We start from the raw sequence: 16,033 nt of genomic DNA on the forward strand, positions 1-16,033 counted from the left end.
CAGCTATTAGAGCCATCTCTGCAGGGTCATGTGACTGAAGCCTGGAGCAGTGATGTCATATGTCCATTAATCCTGACGGTCAGCCTGCTGTGTGTGTTTTCGTTCATATTGAGCGTCAGCAGGGATTCAGAGGTCGTTTCCATGCTCTGTGATGTGTGTTTGTTGTCTTGACCTGTGACCACCGCGTCACTGCGGGTGAAACAGTGTCATGCGGCTCTAAACAAACACACACTGACCGGAAACAAAGAGTGTGTGTGTGTGTGTGTGTGTGTGTGTGTGTGTGTGTGTGTGTGTGTGTGTGTGTGTGTGTGTGTGTGTGTGTGTGTGCGCGTGTGTGTGTGTGTGCGTGTGCGTGTGCGTGTGCGTGTGCGTGTGCGTGTGTGTGTGCGTGTGTGTGTGCGTGTGTGTGTGCGTGTGTGTGTGCGTGTGTGTGTGCGTGTGTGTGTGCGTGTGTGTGTGTGTGTGTGTGTGTGTGTGTGTGTGTGAAAGCATGTAAAATCTGCAGGATATTTGTACACTTCATATAACTGCTCATTTATTTTCCTTCAGCTTAGTTTCTTAATCACCACGGCGGAATGAACCGTCAACTATTCCAGCATATGTTTTACAAAGCGGATGCCCTTCTAGTTGCAACCCAGTACTGAAATCCACACAGACACACACACTCATACACTACAGCCAATTTAGTTCATCAAGTCCCCTATAGTGCATGTGTTTGGATTGTGGGGGAAACCAGAGCACCCGGAGGAAACCCACGCCAACACTGCGAGAACATGCAAACTCCACACAGAAATGCCAACTGACCCAGCCGGGACTCAAACCAGCGACCTTCTTGCTGTGAGGTCACAGTGCTAACCACTGAACCACCGTGCATGAACACTACTGTACTGCATTCTTATGTGTGTGTGTGTGTGTGTGTGTGTGTGTGTGTGTGCGTGTTTTGTCAGATTGTGGGCTGTAAAGTGTGTCGTGTTCCTGAAGGCTCCACTGAACGCTACACCAGGTGGATCAACTCACTGAGTGCAGAACAGCTCCTCACACAGGTCTCACACAAACACACACACACACACCTGTGCATGCATACTCTCACATACACATGCACACACTTATACACTCACCGGCCACTTTATTAGGTACACCTGTCCCACTGCTCGCTATGCACATTTCTAAACAGCCAATCACATGGCAGCAGCTCAATGCATTTAGGCATGTAGACATGGTCAAGACGATCTGCTGCAGTTTAAACTGAACATCAGAATAGGGAATTTAGCATCAACAACATGAAAGCATGGATGCATCCTGCCTTGTGTCAGCAGTTCAGGCTGGTGGTGGTGGTGTAATAGTGTGGGGAGATTTTCTTTGGGTCCATTAGTACCAATTGAGCATCATGTCAACACCACAGCCTACCTGAGTATTGCTGCTGACCATGTCCATCCCTTTATGAGCACAGTGTCTCCATCTTCTGATGGCTACTTCCAGCAGGATAACGCAGCATGTCATAAAGTTTTAAACATCTCAGACTGGTTTCTTGAACATGACAATGAGTGCTCAAATGGCCTCCACAGTCACCAGAGCTCAATCCAATAGAGCAGCTTTGGGATGTGGTGGAACGGGAGATTGGCATCATGGATGTGCAGCCGACAAATCTGCAGCAGCTGTGTGATGCTATCATGTCAATATGGAGCAAAATCTCTGAGGAATATTTCCAGTATCTTGTTGAATCTCTGCCATGAAGGATTAAAGCAGTTCTGAAGGCAAAAGTGGGTCCAACCCAGTTCTAGTGAGGTGTACCTAATAAAGTGGCCGGTGAGTGTACATTCAATACATGCATACACACTCACACTCATACATTCATACTAACATGTGTGTGTGTGTGTATATCTCTCTTTTATGACTGTCTGTTTGATCTCTCTCTCTCTCTGTAAGATCTTTCAGTGTGTGTGTGCGGGGTCAGGAAGTGTGTTTGTGTGTGTGTGTCAGGAAAGGCGAGGCGTGTGTGTTTTGCGGGTCGCGTGCCTCTCGGTCAGCGGGTCACTCTGAGGCAGGATGTGTACCTGAACACACACACATTTCCACAGAAGTGTTGAGTGTGTGCGAGCGTCATCGTCCACACACACCGACAGGAAGCGGATCTCAGGGGTCAGGAGGTCAGACGGAGCGTTCCAGACGCCCAGAACACACGCAATAATCAACCCAGAGGGAGAAATGACCACTGCTTCAGATCCCAGTAACCCTTTAGTAACTAGCAACACCCTAACAACCACTCAGAACACCTCAGCAACTGCCTAGCAATCATCAATCTGTGGCTTGATGGTCATTTGCAGTGTTGTGGCGACCGTAGAATGTCATAGTAACACCTAGCAACACCCTAACAACCATCCAGAACATCTTAGCAACTACCTAGCAACCACATATCTGTGGCTTAATGGTCATTTACAGTGTTGTGGCAACCATGGAATATCATGGTAACACCTAACAACACCCTAACAACTGTCCAGAACATCTTAGCAACTGCCTAGCAACCACCTATCTGTGGGTTAATGGTCATTTACAGTGTTGTGGCAACCATGGGATATCATAGTAACACCTAGCAACACCCTAACACCTGTCCAGAACATCTTAGCAACTGCCTAGCAACCACCTATCTGTGGATTAATGGTCATTCAGTGTCGTGGCAACAATAGAATGTCATAGTAACACCTAGCAACACCCTAACAACCATCCATAACATCTTAGCAACTGCCTAGCAACCACCTATCTGTGGCTTATTGGTCATTTGCAGTGTTGTGGCAACTATGGGATATATTAGTAACACCTAGCAACACCCTAACAACTGTCCAGAACATTTTAGCAACTGCCTAGCAACCACCTATCTGTGGCTTAATGGTCATTCAGTGTCGTGGCAACCATGGAATGTCATAGTAACACCTAGCAACACCCTAACAACCACTCAGAACATCTTAGCAGCTGCCTAGCAACCACCTATCTGTGGCTTAATGGTCATTCAGTGTTGTGGCAACACTAGAATGTCATAGTAACAACTAGCAACACCCTAACAACCACTCAGAACACCTTAGCAACTGTCTAGTAACCATATGTGGCTTAGTGGTCATGTACAGTGTTGTGGCAACCATGGAATGTCATAGTAACACCTAGCAACACCCTAACAACCACTTTGGAGTGCCCCGACAGTACCATAACAACCATTCTGGAAACCATAGCAACACTTACAACTGTCTTGTCAGATCTGCTCTGAAGGGAAGGTTGCTATGTTGCTATAATTCTGGATTTACAGAGGGGTTGCTAGGCAGCATTTCTCTGCATGCGTTCCAGGTTACTGTGGTGTAAATATGCAGTTGCCATGGTGTTTGTTATATCGTTACCATAGCGAGTGTTGGACGTAATGGCGGTGTGGCTTTTCCTCCAGTTGTAAGTGTTGTGTGGTGGTCTCCTGCTCTGAGCTGCTCCTCCTCATGTGCTCCTTCATTGAGGAGGGAGTCGTGTTTCTCTTGGGTGTGTTTGCACATTCCAGCCGAGGTTATGTAGTGAAACACACACACACACACACAGCGGGCAGCATCGCTGAGGCCTTACGACACACTTGACCAGCTTTAATGTTTCTGAAAACAGACAGATCTCTGATTTTAAAGCACACTGTTTAAACAATATTTATTTTAATATTTAAATATATAAAGACTATATATATAAACCCCGGCATCCTGCCCAATTCTGCCCACTGTCCATCATGGCCTCCTAACCCTCCCCATATCATAGTTGGCTTCATCACTCTGTCTCCTCTCCACCAATCAGCTGGTGTGTGGTGTGCGGTCTGGTGCACAATGGCTGCCGTCGCCTCATCCAGGTGGATGCTGCACACTGGTGGTGGATGAGGAGATTCCCCCCCATTGTGTAAAGCACATTTTTACATGGTCATCAACCCGCGGCCCAAATTTTTAGGACTATAATATAATTTTAGGAATTATAATTAATTTGTATTTATTTATTACACAAGTAGTGACCGATAAATCATGAGGAAATCACCAATTCAAATCAAAATGTCTCAAATTATAGAAATATTACAAAGTAAAAACGACAAATGTTTGATTTCTAAAAGTGCGCTTGTGAGAGCACATCACTACATATGACACACTGAGGTTTTAAGCCTTTTTTTTTGTCGTCAATATATGTAAATCCATACTTTACATATTCGGGGTTGTACTTGCGCTTTGACTTATTTGTTGCTATAATTAAATGAAATTTCACATGTCAAACGGTACAGTTGTCTCTCGCACATTTCAAAATAAAAGTCTTATTTAAGCAAAATAGGTTAAAAATTAAACATTTGTTGTTTTTTTGACTGAAAATGTTCTTGCGACCCACTTTTGGGTCGCGACCCACCTGTTGAGAAACACTGGTGTAAAGCACTTTGAGTGCCCAGAAAAGCGTTATATAAATGTAACGATTTATTATTATTATTATTATTATTATTATAATTTTTGTTCATGATTTAAAACTTTATTTTTGCTCGTAGGAGTCAGATGATCCTTCAGAACGCATTATAATATGACGATTTAATCATTAATGAATATTTCTTGTGGATTTATAATAATAATATTGTTTAAGAAACGTTACATTTTTCACTATTCTTCTATTTTTATAAAGTTTGAAACATATTTTATTTATTTTATTTATTTGATTTATTTATGCAGGGACAATGTACAACATGACATGTTGTGCCAGAGTCAGCTATAAAGCTAATTTACATCTGTAGTCCCTGGGCAGGAAGTAACAAATTTAACAGTTTTAGCAAATACAATATACACTTATAGTACAATAAATACAACACATCATTGTCAATAAAATGAAATCAAATCAGTGGCTGCATATTTGATTTTGTTTTAGCCAAATTTTAAGAACAGTTTTAAAACTAAGTGCTGCTCTCTCTGATATACACATGCATTTTATACCGTCTTTCTGCTGCTTTAACTGAATAAACTGATTGTCCAAAAGCAGTTCACTTAAGTTTAACTGAACAATCACCTCTAACAGATGACCTAGTCTGTCTTTTATTGTCCTTGCTGACGATCACACATTGTTTGAGGGGGGGTGGTGCAAGACCATGAAATATTTTATACATTTTTGTTGTGCAATGATGATAGCTCCTTGGCTTTTTAGCTAAAATTTTAACAGTTTGTTTATATATAACACAATAGTTTTAATGTTGTAATGTTCGTATGCGATCAGCTTGTAGCACAATAAGATAAATGAGGTAAAATCGTTGTATTCATATAAAGTTTAGCAGCAACCATAGGTAACTGATGCCTAATGTTTCTATAGATCAGAGGTGGCCAACCCTGTTCCTGGAGAGCCACCTTCCTGCAGATTTCAGTTCCTACCCATATCAAACACACCTGAACCAATTAATTAGGACCTGAACACCACGTGATAATTACAGGCAGGTGTGTTTGATATGGGTAGGAACTGAAATCTGTAGAAAGGTGGCTCTCCAGGAACGGGGTTGGCCACCCCTGCTTTAGATCCTCAGGACATCTGTTTTAAACACAGTGTCACTTTGATCGTTTCTGACCATGTGTGTGTGTGTGTGTGTTGTGCAGGTCTACACGTCTCATGGGCCGACCGTCATCATGCCGTCCTGGTTCTGCTCGCGCAGCTGGTTTGAGAAAGTGGGTCAGTTTCACGAGGGAGGCAAGGTGAAGCTCTGCTCAACACACAATAGCTCTTTTCACACAGTAAATATCTGGAAGATTTAAGGAACGACTTTACCGGCAAATTAAAAAAAAGTACTGTTCACACAGACGAGGACGTTACGGAATTTTTCCGGAAAAGATTGTTCACACATCCATTCCAAAACACCGGAAAATTCTGACATCATAAACCATGATGAGAAATGAGCTCTAAACAGCTGCGCTTGTGTTGGTAAACATTCGACTACATTACAAATACAATCGATTCATGTTGATCCTGAGAGGCTGCTGGAGAGATTCACACGCCGCTGACACACAGCTGGACTTAAACCCCTTATTAAAGTGATTTTTGCATAATAAAGCCTGTTTCATCTCTTCTGTTCAGGGCGTTCCTGAAGATCTGCTCTTCTTCTATCAGAGTCTTCGTCTCGGGGGTCTCGTGCTGAGGGTGGATGAGTGTCTGCTGGTGTATCGCTATCATGAACACGCAGCGACACACTCCGTGCTGGAGTGAGTCTGTTTACAGCCACTTACTGATTCATCACGGTGTGTGTGTGTGTGTGTGTGTGTGTGTGTGTGTGTGTGTGTGTGTGTGTGTGTGTGTGTGTGTGTGGAATCTTTCTGAAATTCCACAAATTTTCATGCATCTCTCCATCAGGCCACAGCTGGACGTCAAACTCATCTGTGTGTGTGTGTGTGGGGGGGGGGTCTTCTACTCTTTAAATAGTTTAAGCCAGCATGTTTTCCAGCTCTTCGTCCTGAATCCTGCAATTTTCCACACTCTTCATCATTCTGCTGATGTTAATGTCTTTAATGTCTCAGACAGACCATCTGGGATCTGCGTGTGGACTTCCTGCAGGAGCGAGTGCTCAGCCAATGGGATTCCTTCACCATCTGGAATGCTGGAAAACAGGGGAGGAAACTCTACCGCAGCCTGAGGCCAGACAACCAGAGCAAGGTGAAAACACTGAACAATCAGCAGCTGAGTGTGTCCTTGTTTATTTGTTTATTTTATTTATGGATTTATTTTATTGGTTTTTTGTTTACTTACTTATTTTGTTTATTTGTTTGTTCATTTATTTATTTTATTTGTTTGTTTGCTTATTTCTGTTTTTTATTTGTTTGCTTATTTTTTTATTTGTTTGTTCATTTATTTTTGTTTGTTTGTTTATGTTATTTTTTCATTTGTTTGCTCATTTATTTATTTATTTTTTTGTTCATTTATTTTTTATTGGTTTGTTCATTTATTTATTTATTTTATTTGTTTTTTTCATTTGTTTATTTTATTTGTTTATTCATTGATTTATTTTATTTATTTGTTTGTTCATTTATTTATTTTATTTGTTTATTTATTTATTTATTTATTTATTTATTTAAGTGTTTGTTTGTTTGTTTGTTTGTTTAGTTATTTTATTTATTTGTTTGTTCATTTATTTATTTTGTTTGTTTGTTTGTTTTATTTATTTTTTGTTCATTTATTTATTTATTGTATTTGTTTGTTTGTTTTTTTATTTGTTTGTTTGTTTGATCATTTATTTATTTATTTTTTTGTTTATTTATTTATGTGTTTGTTTATTTAGTTATTTTATTTGTTTGTTCATTTATTTATTTTATTTGTTTGTTTAATTTATTTATTTGTTTGTTCATTAATTATTTTATTTGTTTTATTAATTAATTAATTAATTAATTTGTTTGTTTGTTCATTCATTTATTTTGTTTGTTTGTTTATTTTATTTATTTGTTTGTTTGTTCATTTAGTTATTTTATTTGTTTGTTTGTTTATTTATATATTTATTATTTATTTATTTAATATGTTTGTTGGTTTTATTTATTTTAATTTATTTATTTGTTTGTTTGTTTGTTCATTTATTTACTTATTTATTTTGTTTGTGTATTTAGTGTGTTTGTTTATTTATTTGTTTTATTTATTTGTTTATCTGCATTCACACCCATACACTACGGCCTGTTTAGTTCATCAATTCCCCTTAAAACCGGATCACCCTGAGGAAACCCACACCAACATGGGGAGAACATGTTAACTCCACACAGAAATGCCAACTGGCCCAGCTGGGTCTCGAACCAGCGCCCTTCATGCTGTGAGGCCACAGTGCTAACCACTGAGCCACCCCATATGCTATATTTATTTGGATTATTCTTGTTAAAAAGACAACTTCAACTGCCTACTAACACTCATAGCATCTGCCTGTAACACCTTTAATAAATGCCAAGAAGGACCCTTAGCAGTTCCTTAGTAACACCTTGTGTGTGTGTGCAGGTGAAAGCCTTCTGTGACGTGGACGAGAACAAAATTAAGAAGGGCTTTTACACCTATGAGGAGTCAAAGGTGAGACGACAGATACAAAACATCAGATATTAACAGTTTCCCGAGTGTGAGTCGACCCACTGTGATCAGAAATACTGTTTAGAGTGTGGAAAACAAATAATAATACATTCATATTAATTAAATACCCCAATTAATTTATCATTGGTCATAACATGGCCGGAGATTGATCTGTGAACGTCCTCATGAGAACATAATGGATGTCAATGCAGAACAGTGATTAGTTATGCAAATATAATGCTGGCAATGAATCAGGTTTAAGCCGAGACTCAGATTAGCCGTCAGCTGTTTCCACAGGAACCCGCATGAATAATTAATTTCCTGGACAATCCATCATTAGGCCTGAGAATCAGACGAGCTTACACAGCCAAAAACAATATAATCAGCACAATATGGAAATAATGAGGGGAAATATCACATCCTACACCAACAAGCATCAGCTCCTCTCTGAAGAGGACAAACAGACTGATAATGAAGACGTGGTTATTAAAAAATACAGCTAAAATTTAACATTATACACTCACCGGCCACTTTATTAGGTACACCTGTCCAACTGCTCGTTAACGCAAATTCCTAATCAGCCAATCACACGGCAGCGACTCAATGCATTTAGGCATGTAGACATGGTCAAGAGGATCTGCTGCAGTTCAGAGCGAGCATCAGAGTGTAGATATTGATGAATAACATTATTAGAGGGGCTTTGAAAACATGTTTACCGGTTGATCAACACACAGACGGCCTATCGGCGTCCACCTGACTGTAGATGATTTAAAGAGACAGGCGCATGCGTTAGGTCTGGATGCGATTTAATATTTTTATTACAATGACTGCTCAATATTACAGTAATATACATTATAATGCTGTATGTACACTAGATTCTCACACGTCTGGTCTAAATGTGAGTGTGTGTTGTGTGTTTAACTCTTTCTGTTTCTCTCAGGAGCGGCCAAAGCCGAAGATTCCTGTCCTTCACTTCAGAAACGCCTCGCCACCATTTATTGTGTGTGTCAAACTGGTGAGTGTGTGTTTGTGTGTGTGTCTGTATGTGTTAGTGTGTCTGTATGTATCTGTGTTTATATATTTATATGTGTGCGTGCGTGCGTGCGTGCGTGTGTGTGTGTGTGTGTATGCAGGACATGACAGATGGAGTTCTGGAGGGAAATCTTCATTCTCTGCAGCTCACAGAGGGAGTCCATTACTACCATTTCAACTGACGACAGTGTGTGTATGTGTGAGAGAGAGAGAGAGTGTGTGCATGCGACTGTGTGTAGGTGACAGAGTGTGTATGTGAGATAGCATGTGTTTGAGGGAGACAGTCAACAAGAATGAGAGCTCAGGTACCTCATATGAACTCAACAGCGTCTTCCTGAAATGCAGAGAATGCCAAACCTTCTGTCAGAGTCTGGGAAACAGCAAGAAGAGTGTGTGTGTGTGCGGGTGCGTGCGTGCGTGCGTGCGTGTGTGTGTTTTCGGATACTAAAGATCTGGGAAAAGCTTCAGACTGTATTTCCCAGAGTCCTCAGCTTGAGAAACATCTCACATCCCTCTCGCACCTAGATTCAAACACTCACACACTCACACACACACACACACACACACACACACACTGTTTGCATTCCTGCTGCAGCGTGTCGCTGCATTTCTCCGTCATTCCTGAGTGACGTCATTCTCAAAATAAAGCTCTTTCCCGCAGAGCTGTGGTGAGTGTTCTCAATCAGGTCCTCTTTGCTGATTGACAGGAATTTCTGAAAACACGTTTGTCCCGTTTGTTTCATTCAGGTTTGTTTTTTATTCTTTTAGAGTGTTGTTTATACATTTTTTAAACTTTAATTATTTTAATAATGTGTTCTTTGTGTTTTTGCGTGGTTTATTTCTTGTAAATATTTTTATTAAGCTTTTGTTTAAGTTGGCACATGCTTCAGTTTAATACAGGGTTTCTGCTGGCTCTTAAAAAGTCTTAAATGCCAAAATCTAAAATTTAGGCCTTAAAAAGTCTTCCTGTTGTGCTATCCATTCTGGCCAAGCGGTCACCGACAATGCGTCTTAATAAAGCTCAAAAACTTAAACTTTTTATTTAAAAAATATCATTTTTAACTCTGTTTATTATAATGGATTTATTATTTTTCTTACAATAACATTTGTTTAGAAGTGCTCCATGTATATATATATATATATATATATATATATATATATATATATATATATATATATATATGTGTGTGTGTGTATATAATATATATATATATTATTTATTTATTTTACTTTAAAGAAAGTGTGTGCTGGGAAAAAAGTAGAGCTGTTTTTATACAATATTTAAAATGTTTTGCTGAGAAATATCTAAAATATTGGACAGAACTGTGTGCAGGTATAGTGTGTGCACAGTCATATTGAGGTGATAGAAACACAGCACGTCTCTTTATTTAAATTTCCTGATGTTAAAATAGGATCCAAATCCCTCCCATTTTGAGGCAGATCGCAACGTGACAGGAGTGCGGCTTCCCCGCCCACTGAATTGATTGACAGCTGCGTATTAACATGTCTCTAATATTATAACTATAATAATGGTCTTTAAAATGTCATTCATTCATTTTCTTGTCGGCTTAGTCCCTTTATTAATCCGGGGTCGCCACAGCGGAATGAACCGCCAACTTATCCAGCAAGCTTTTACGTAGCGGATGCCCTTCCAACCCATCTCTGGGAAACATCCGCACACACATTTACACACACACTCGTACACTACGGACAATTTAGCCTACCCAATTCACCTGTACCGCATGTGTTTGGACTGTGGGGGAAACCGGAGCACCCGGAGGAAACCCACGCGAACGCAGGGAGAACATGCAAACTCCACACAGAAACGCCAACTGAGCCGAGGCTTGATCCAGCGACCTTCTTCCTTTGAGGTGGCGGCACTACCTACTGCGCCACTGCTTCGCCCGTCTTAAAAATCTCTTAAATTTAACTTTGTTTAAAGCCTGTAAAAAAAGTTTCTTGTTTTAGTTTGGGTTTGGATTAGCGAAGGTTTTCACTTTAATTTCTTACGTGTAAATGACTTTACATCTTGTATTTTAGTTAACGAAGGAACATTGTTTCAGTCTTCTGCTGTTTCATTTCATGTAGGTACAGAATAAGTACACATGTAGTCACACAACAGGTCCTGATATGAATTATGAAATATGTATTATTAAATATGCAGTGTGTTTATATATATTTATTATGTTTTCTGCTGTTTTAATTGTGTATTTGTGTTTGTGAGTGTCTGATGGCAGAAACCCTCAACCATTGAGGTCTTGCAGATATGTTTAGTTTGTGTGTGTGTGTGTGTGTGTGTGTGTGTGTGAGACTGGAATGTGTGTGTGGTATTAAGACTTTATCTGAGGTCAGCAGTAGTGTGTGTGCATGTATGTATGTGTGTGTGTGTAAGGTGATGGAGCATGTTTTCTCGGTGTGTGTGTGTGTGAGGGAGGGAGGCGAGGGGTTTGTGACCTGAACATGTTTAGGATGGCGTGTGGGTTTAAGGTCAGAACTCAACACCAGTCATTACACAAATGACCTGTCACACACACACACACACACACACAAACACTGAGAAAACATGCTCCATCACCTGAGACTCACACACCACTGCTGACCCTAGATAATGTCTTAATACCACACACATTCCAGTCACACACACACACACACACCTCAAATCCCAGTGAATGTTTGTTCAGATTATATGGCCCTGCTTCCTAAATACGACTTTTCCAAAATGCTTTTTAATTAATAAAAAATATTGTTTTTAGCTTATTGTTTTTAGTTTTTAGTTTTTTTCCTTGTTTAACAATAACATTAATTAAATTAATAATGTGAAATTAAATTGATATAAAATTGTGGTTAATTTTATTAGAAATACAATTTGTAATGTTAAATATTATATATATATATATATATATATATATATATATATATATATATATATATATATATATATATATATATATATTTGATAAATGTATATTTATTATTAGAGTCTGAATCAATCATCTCAAGACTTGTGAGTTTGAGTTTGTCACTTTATGTAAAATAAGCATCTTTAAAATGAAAATATGCTTAACTCTCCTCTGAAATTTTAATTATTATGTGATTTTTTTGTGATTTATGGACATTTTTCTACAGTATTTACTATTATATCTTATCTGGTAAAAATCCTATTTATTTTAGTTGAAATTAAAAAGAAATTTAAAGTAAAAACTACTGTGGTCAATATTATTAGCCCCCTTAAAATGATTTATATTTTCGATTACCTACAGAGTAAACCACTATTATCCAATGACTTTGCCCTAGTTAAGCCTTTAAATGTCACTTTAAGCTGAATACTAGTACAACATAACTATTAAAGTAGTATCTACTATCATCAAAGCGAAGATAAAAGTAACTAGTTATAAGATATTTGTTAATAAAAATTTAATAAATCAAATCTCTCCATTAAACAGCACTGAAAAAAATAAAGCTCACAGAAGCGCTAATAATAATAATGCTGTATATTCGACGCATGCGCAGTGTTCGCTCAGTGTCCCGCGAGGCGCGTGCAGCCGTAATAACAGCGCGCGACTCAGCAGCATCTGATACGAGTGTTTATAGAGCCCAGAATAACCACAGCACCTCAAGACACACACACATTCAGTCATACACACTCTCAGAAGGAGCTGTTCGCGTGCCTCATGCCATACAGGAGATCATATTCCGGTGCCCAGTGTCTTTCACTAATGTAAATACCACACGAGTTCAGTCAGATACACTGCAAATTTGTGTCTTGTTTCTAGTCCAAAATCTACAAATTCTTAAGCATTTTCTAGACAAGCAAAACATATAGTCATTTAACATATAAAAAAATCTTGTTTTTCGATTTGTGATAAGATTATTTTGCTGACCCCTGCATTGGCATATTATAGCTTGATATAAGGAAAAACTCACTTAATTTTGGCATATTATTTCTTAAAACAAGACAATATGTTTTGCTTGTCTTGAAAATGCTTCTTAATTTAAGAACTTTTAGACATCTGGACTAGAAACAAGACAAAAAAACTAAGAAAAGCATTTATTTTGCAGTGCATCACTTCACAATAGACCTTCATTGTAGATACAGGAAAAAAACAATAATCATAAACACGCGAATTTGGAGAGGGGTGTGGCTGCAGACCTGATGCAGTGCAATCTGGGCTGCATCCAATGCTTTTTAATGGGCTCACCTAACCCTACTCGTCACAGTGACGTCACTAGCTCCATTTGTGTCTGACATTGCATTGCTGAGTAATGCAGTCTCAGCTTGCATCATAAAGGCTGCATCCAGATACTATTGTGAATTTGTTGTACTATTGAAAGCAGGTGATATGAATGAATGAAAATTCCACCCACATGAAAAAAGTACTATGGTAATGTAAACAAATCAACCAATACACCACAGTTTACTGTAGTAAAACTAAAGTATGTATAACAGTTTATTAGTTCACTAGTTAATATCACAGTGTGCTGGATCATTCATTAAGAAGAATATCCAAGAAATGAGGTTAAATGTCTGTTATGTTCATAATTTATCCAATAGTAGACTTATAGTTATGTGACTTGAGGACTTTCAATCTTGCAGTTTGGGTCTCCTGGAAAATATTTTAAAAAGAAATGTCTTTGCATTTTTTGTTTTTGTACATATTTAGGGATTTATTTTGTAATAAATATCAATTATTCAAACTTTTCACCAACTATTTTTTTTAAGATAAACACTTTTGTGAGTGGAAGACTAATCAATTAGTTGACATTAAAACGACCTTTTAAAAAGGAACTTGGTTTTTGGTAACAGGACTGGATCCTTAAATGGATCCTTCCCCTACTTTAAAACCCTTTAAAAAAAACAAACAAAAAAAAAAACAATGCCTGAGATTGCCTAATATTCATTTCAAACTGTTAAATATATGCCTGTTGCTAAATACAGTGTTAAAACAAAATTAATAATTTTTACATTTTTTAAAAAATTTTAATTTTTTTTAATTTTTTAATTTTTATGAATTCATTCAAATTATTCATAATTTTTTTTTAATTTGCAAAATCAAATGTTACCCATTCAGTGTAATGTTGCAGATATCGCCTATACACGTTTAATAATAATACGGTTCATAAACACTACAGTGTTTGCTTTAATTTACAATAGTATTAATAGTAATATTTCATGTGGTTTGTGTTTCACCCATGTAAACAGGAGTTTAATGTCATAAATGACTTCGTTCACTGTAAAAAGAGCACAGAAGTCATAAACACCTGATTTTAGGCATGTAAAATGAAAGGGTGAATTCAGGTAATCTGGGACACTTTTTGCAGTTTTAACTTCAGCTCTCTATTTCATTGTCTATCTAGAACCACACAATAGGGTATATGCCGAGCTAGTGCTGTTCCCATGCTGATACACTTCCGGTGAGCTGTTATTGTGAACTTTTTTCCATTTTATACGGTTCCTTATACAGCATCGATGTTGTAATGTCATTAAAATACATTCAGTTAAATAAACTTTAGCATTTATTTAGTTGCTCAAGCGTAAAACGAGACAAAAAGCGGTTTACTCGCACGCGCCCGTCAGAATTGCAGAAGCTCCATAGATATACTGAGGTAAAATAAATGCTCATATTATAAAGACATGGCAAGAGAAATGTAATTTAATGCAGTGCTTCTTGTACAATCTGAGCGCTTAACCCAGGTTACTGGCAAATTAAAAGTCCTATTAGCATGCTTCGGCATATACCCCATAGACTTTTCTGAAACCCCTAAGATGTTTTCTAGCCACCTAAGAAAACATAATAAAGATACTGAGAAGAGCCATGCCACACCTATTAGTATTTTGGTAACACTTTACAATAAGGTTCATTAGTTAATGCATTTACTAACATGAGCTAATCATGAACAACACTTGTACAGCATTTATTAATCATTATTGAACATTTACTAATGTATTATTAACGTTAAAGGCCATGCTTGTTAACATTAGTTAATGCACCATGAGTTAACATGAACTAACAATGAACTACTGTATTTTCATTAACTAAAATTTACTAGCATGAATAAATACAGTAGTAAATGTGTTGTTCATTGTTTGTTCATGTTAGTAAATGCATTAATTAACATTAACTAATGAACCTTATTGTAAAGTGGGACCAGTATTTTTGTGTCAAAAATAAAAATTCAGCCTGAATTTGATAATCTGGGACAGGTCACTTCGAAATCTGGGACATTATGCATTTGTGCTGAAAAAGTATATATTTGCCATATTTATGGATGCCAGTATGTGTACAGAACATTGTACAATCCATCTTTGTAGTAATTTATAAAGTCTCTAAATGCATATTTCTCCCATTCGAAGGCTGTCCCGGTCCAGATTACCCTGTCCCACATTATCAGTCATATTTGATTATGTGGGACAACAAAAAATGTTTGAAATAAAATTTAAAATTTAAAAACATTTTTAACACTTTAATATATATTTTGTTACTTGAATACATCACAGACATAATTTGACAACAATTGGGAACATTGTCTTAGTACATGCTAAATTTTTAATAAAAGTCCTGTTGCCTGAATTTTGTTAGAACAGAAATAACACACTGAAGCTTGTCCCAGATGACCCAAATTCACCCTATTGGAGACAGATCTTTGATAATATTATGAAAACACCATAATAAACATGGTGGCATGTAAAATCTCATGTAATACCTTTGCTATAAACTGGTAACGTTACAGCTAGAGTGTTTTGAACGGGTAAAATACAATCAGAAGCAATGGATTATGGGATTTGAAGTCAAATGAAACACAATAATACTACTAATGCATTGTTTGAAGGACATTGATGCCGTTTTAATTATGGATTTATGCACAAATAAGGCTGTTTCATGATCCCAGGAGCTGCTATGGGCGTGGTTTTTACGCGTGTGTTGTTATAGTAGGCGTGGTTTAGTTGCGTGTCGTG

At 37.7% G+C, this 16,033-nt stretch overlaps 1 protein-coding gene across 7 annotated transcripts in view; it reads left to right on the forward strand.

The window, feature by feature from the left end:
* b3gntl1 (UDP-GlcNAc:betaGal beta-1,3-N-acetylglucosaminyltransferase-like 1) overlaps window positions 1–10,112 on the forward strand; it is a 17,546-nt gene extending 7,434 nt beyond the window's left edge. For 2 of the 7 annotated variants that reach the window (XR_012402652.1, XR_012402655.1), the window contains 7 exons: window positions 948–1,043; window positions 5,616–5,711; window positions 5,817–6,215; window positions 6,528–6,663; window positions 7,981–8,049; window positions 8,987–9,061; window positions 9,180–9,738. Coding sequence is in view for 4 of the 7 variants with exons in the window: in NM_001423740.1 (NP_001410669.1) it covers window positions 948–1,043; window positions 5,616–5,711; window positions 6,091–6,215; window positions 6,528–6,663; window positions 7,981–8,049; window positions 8,987–9,061; window positions 9,180–9,260 (678 nt within the window). In the remaining 3 variants the exon portion in view is untranslated. Of the gene's footprint in view, window positions 1–947; window positions 1,044–5,615; window positions 5,712–5,816; window positions 6,216–6,527; window positions 6,664–7,980; window positions 8,050–8,986; window positions 9,062–9,179 lie in introns of all 7 variants that reach the window. The other 5 variants (NM_001423740.1, NM_001033742.2, XM_068220770.2 and 2 more) reach the window with 4 other exon arrangements.
* Window positions 10,113–16,033: the final 5,921 nt, after the last annotated feature.

This window comes from Danio rerio, chromosome 1, assembly GCF_049306965.1.
Source record: "Danio rerio strain Tuebingen ecotype United States chromosome 1, GRCz12tu, whole genome shotgun sequence".
Lineage (NCBI taxonomy): Eukaryota > Metazoa > Chordata > Actinopteri > Cypriniformes > Danionidae > Danio > Danio rerio.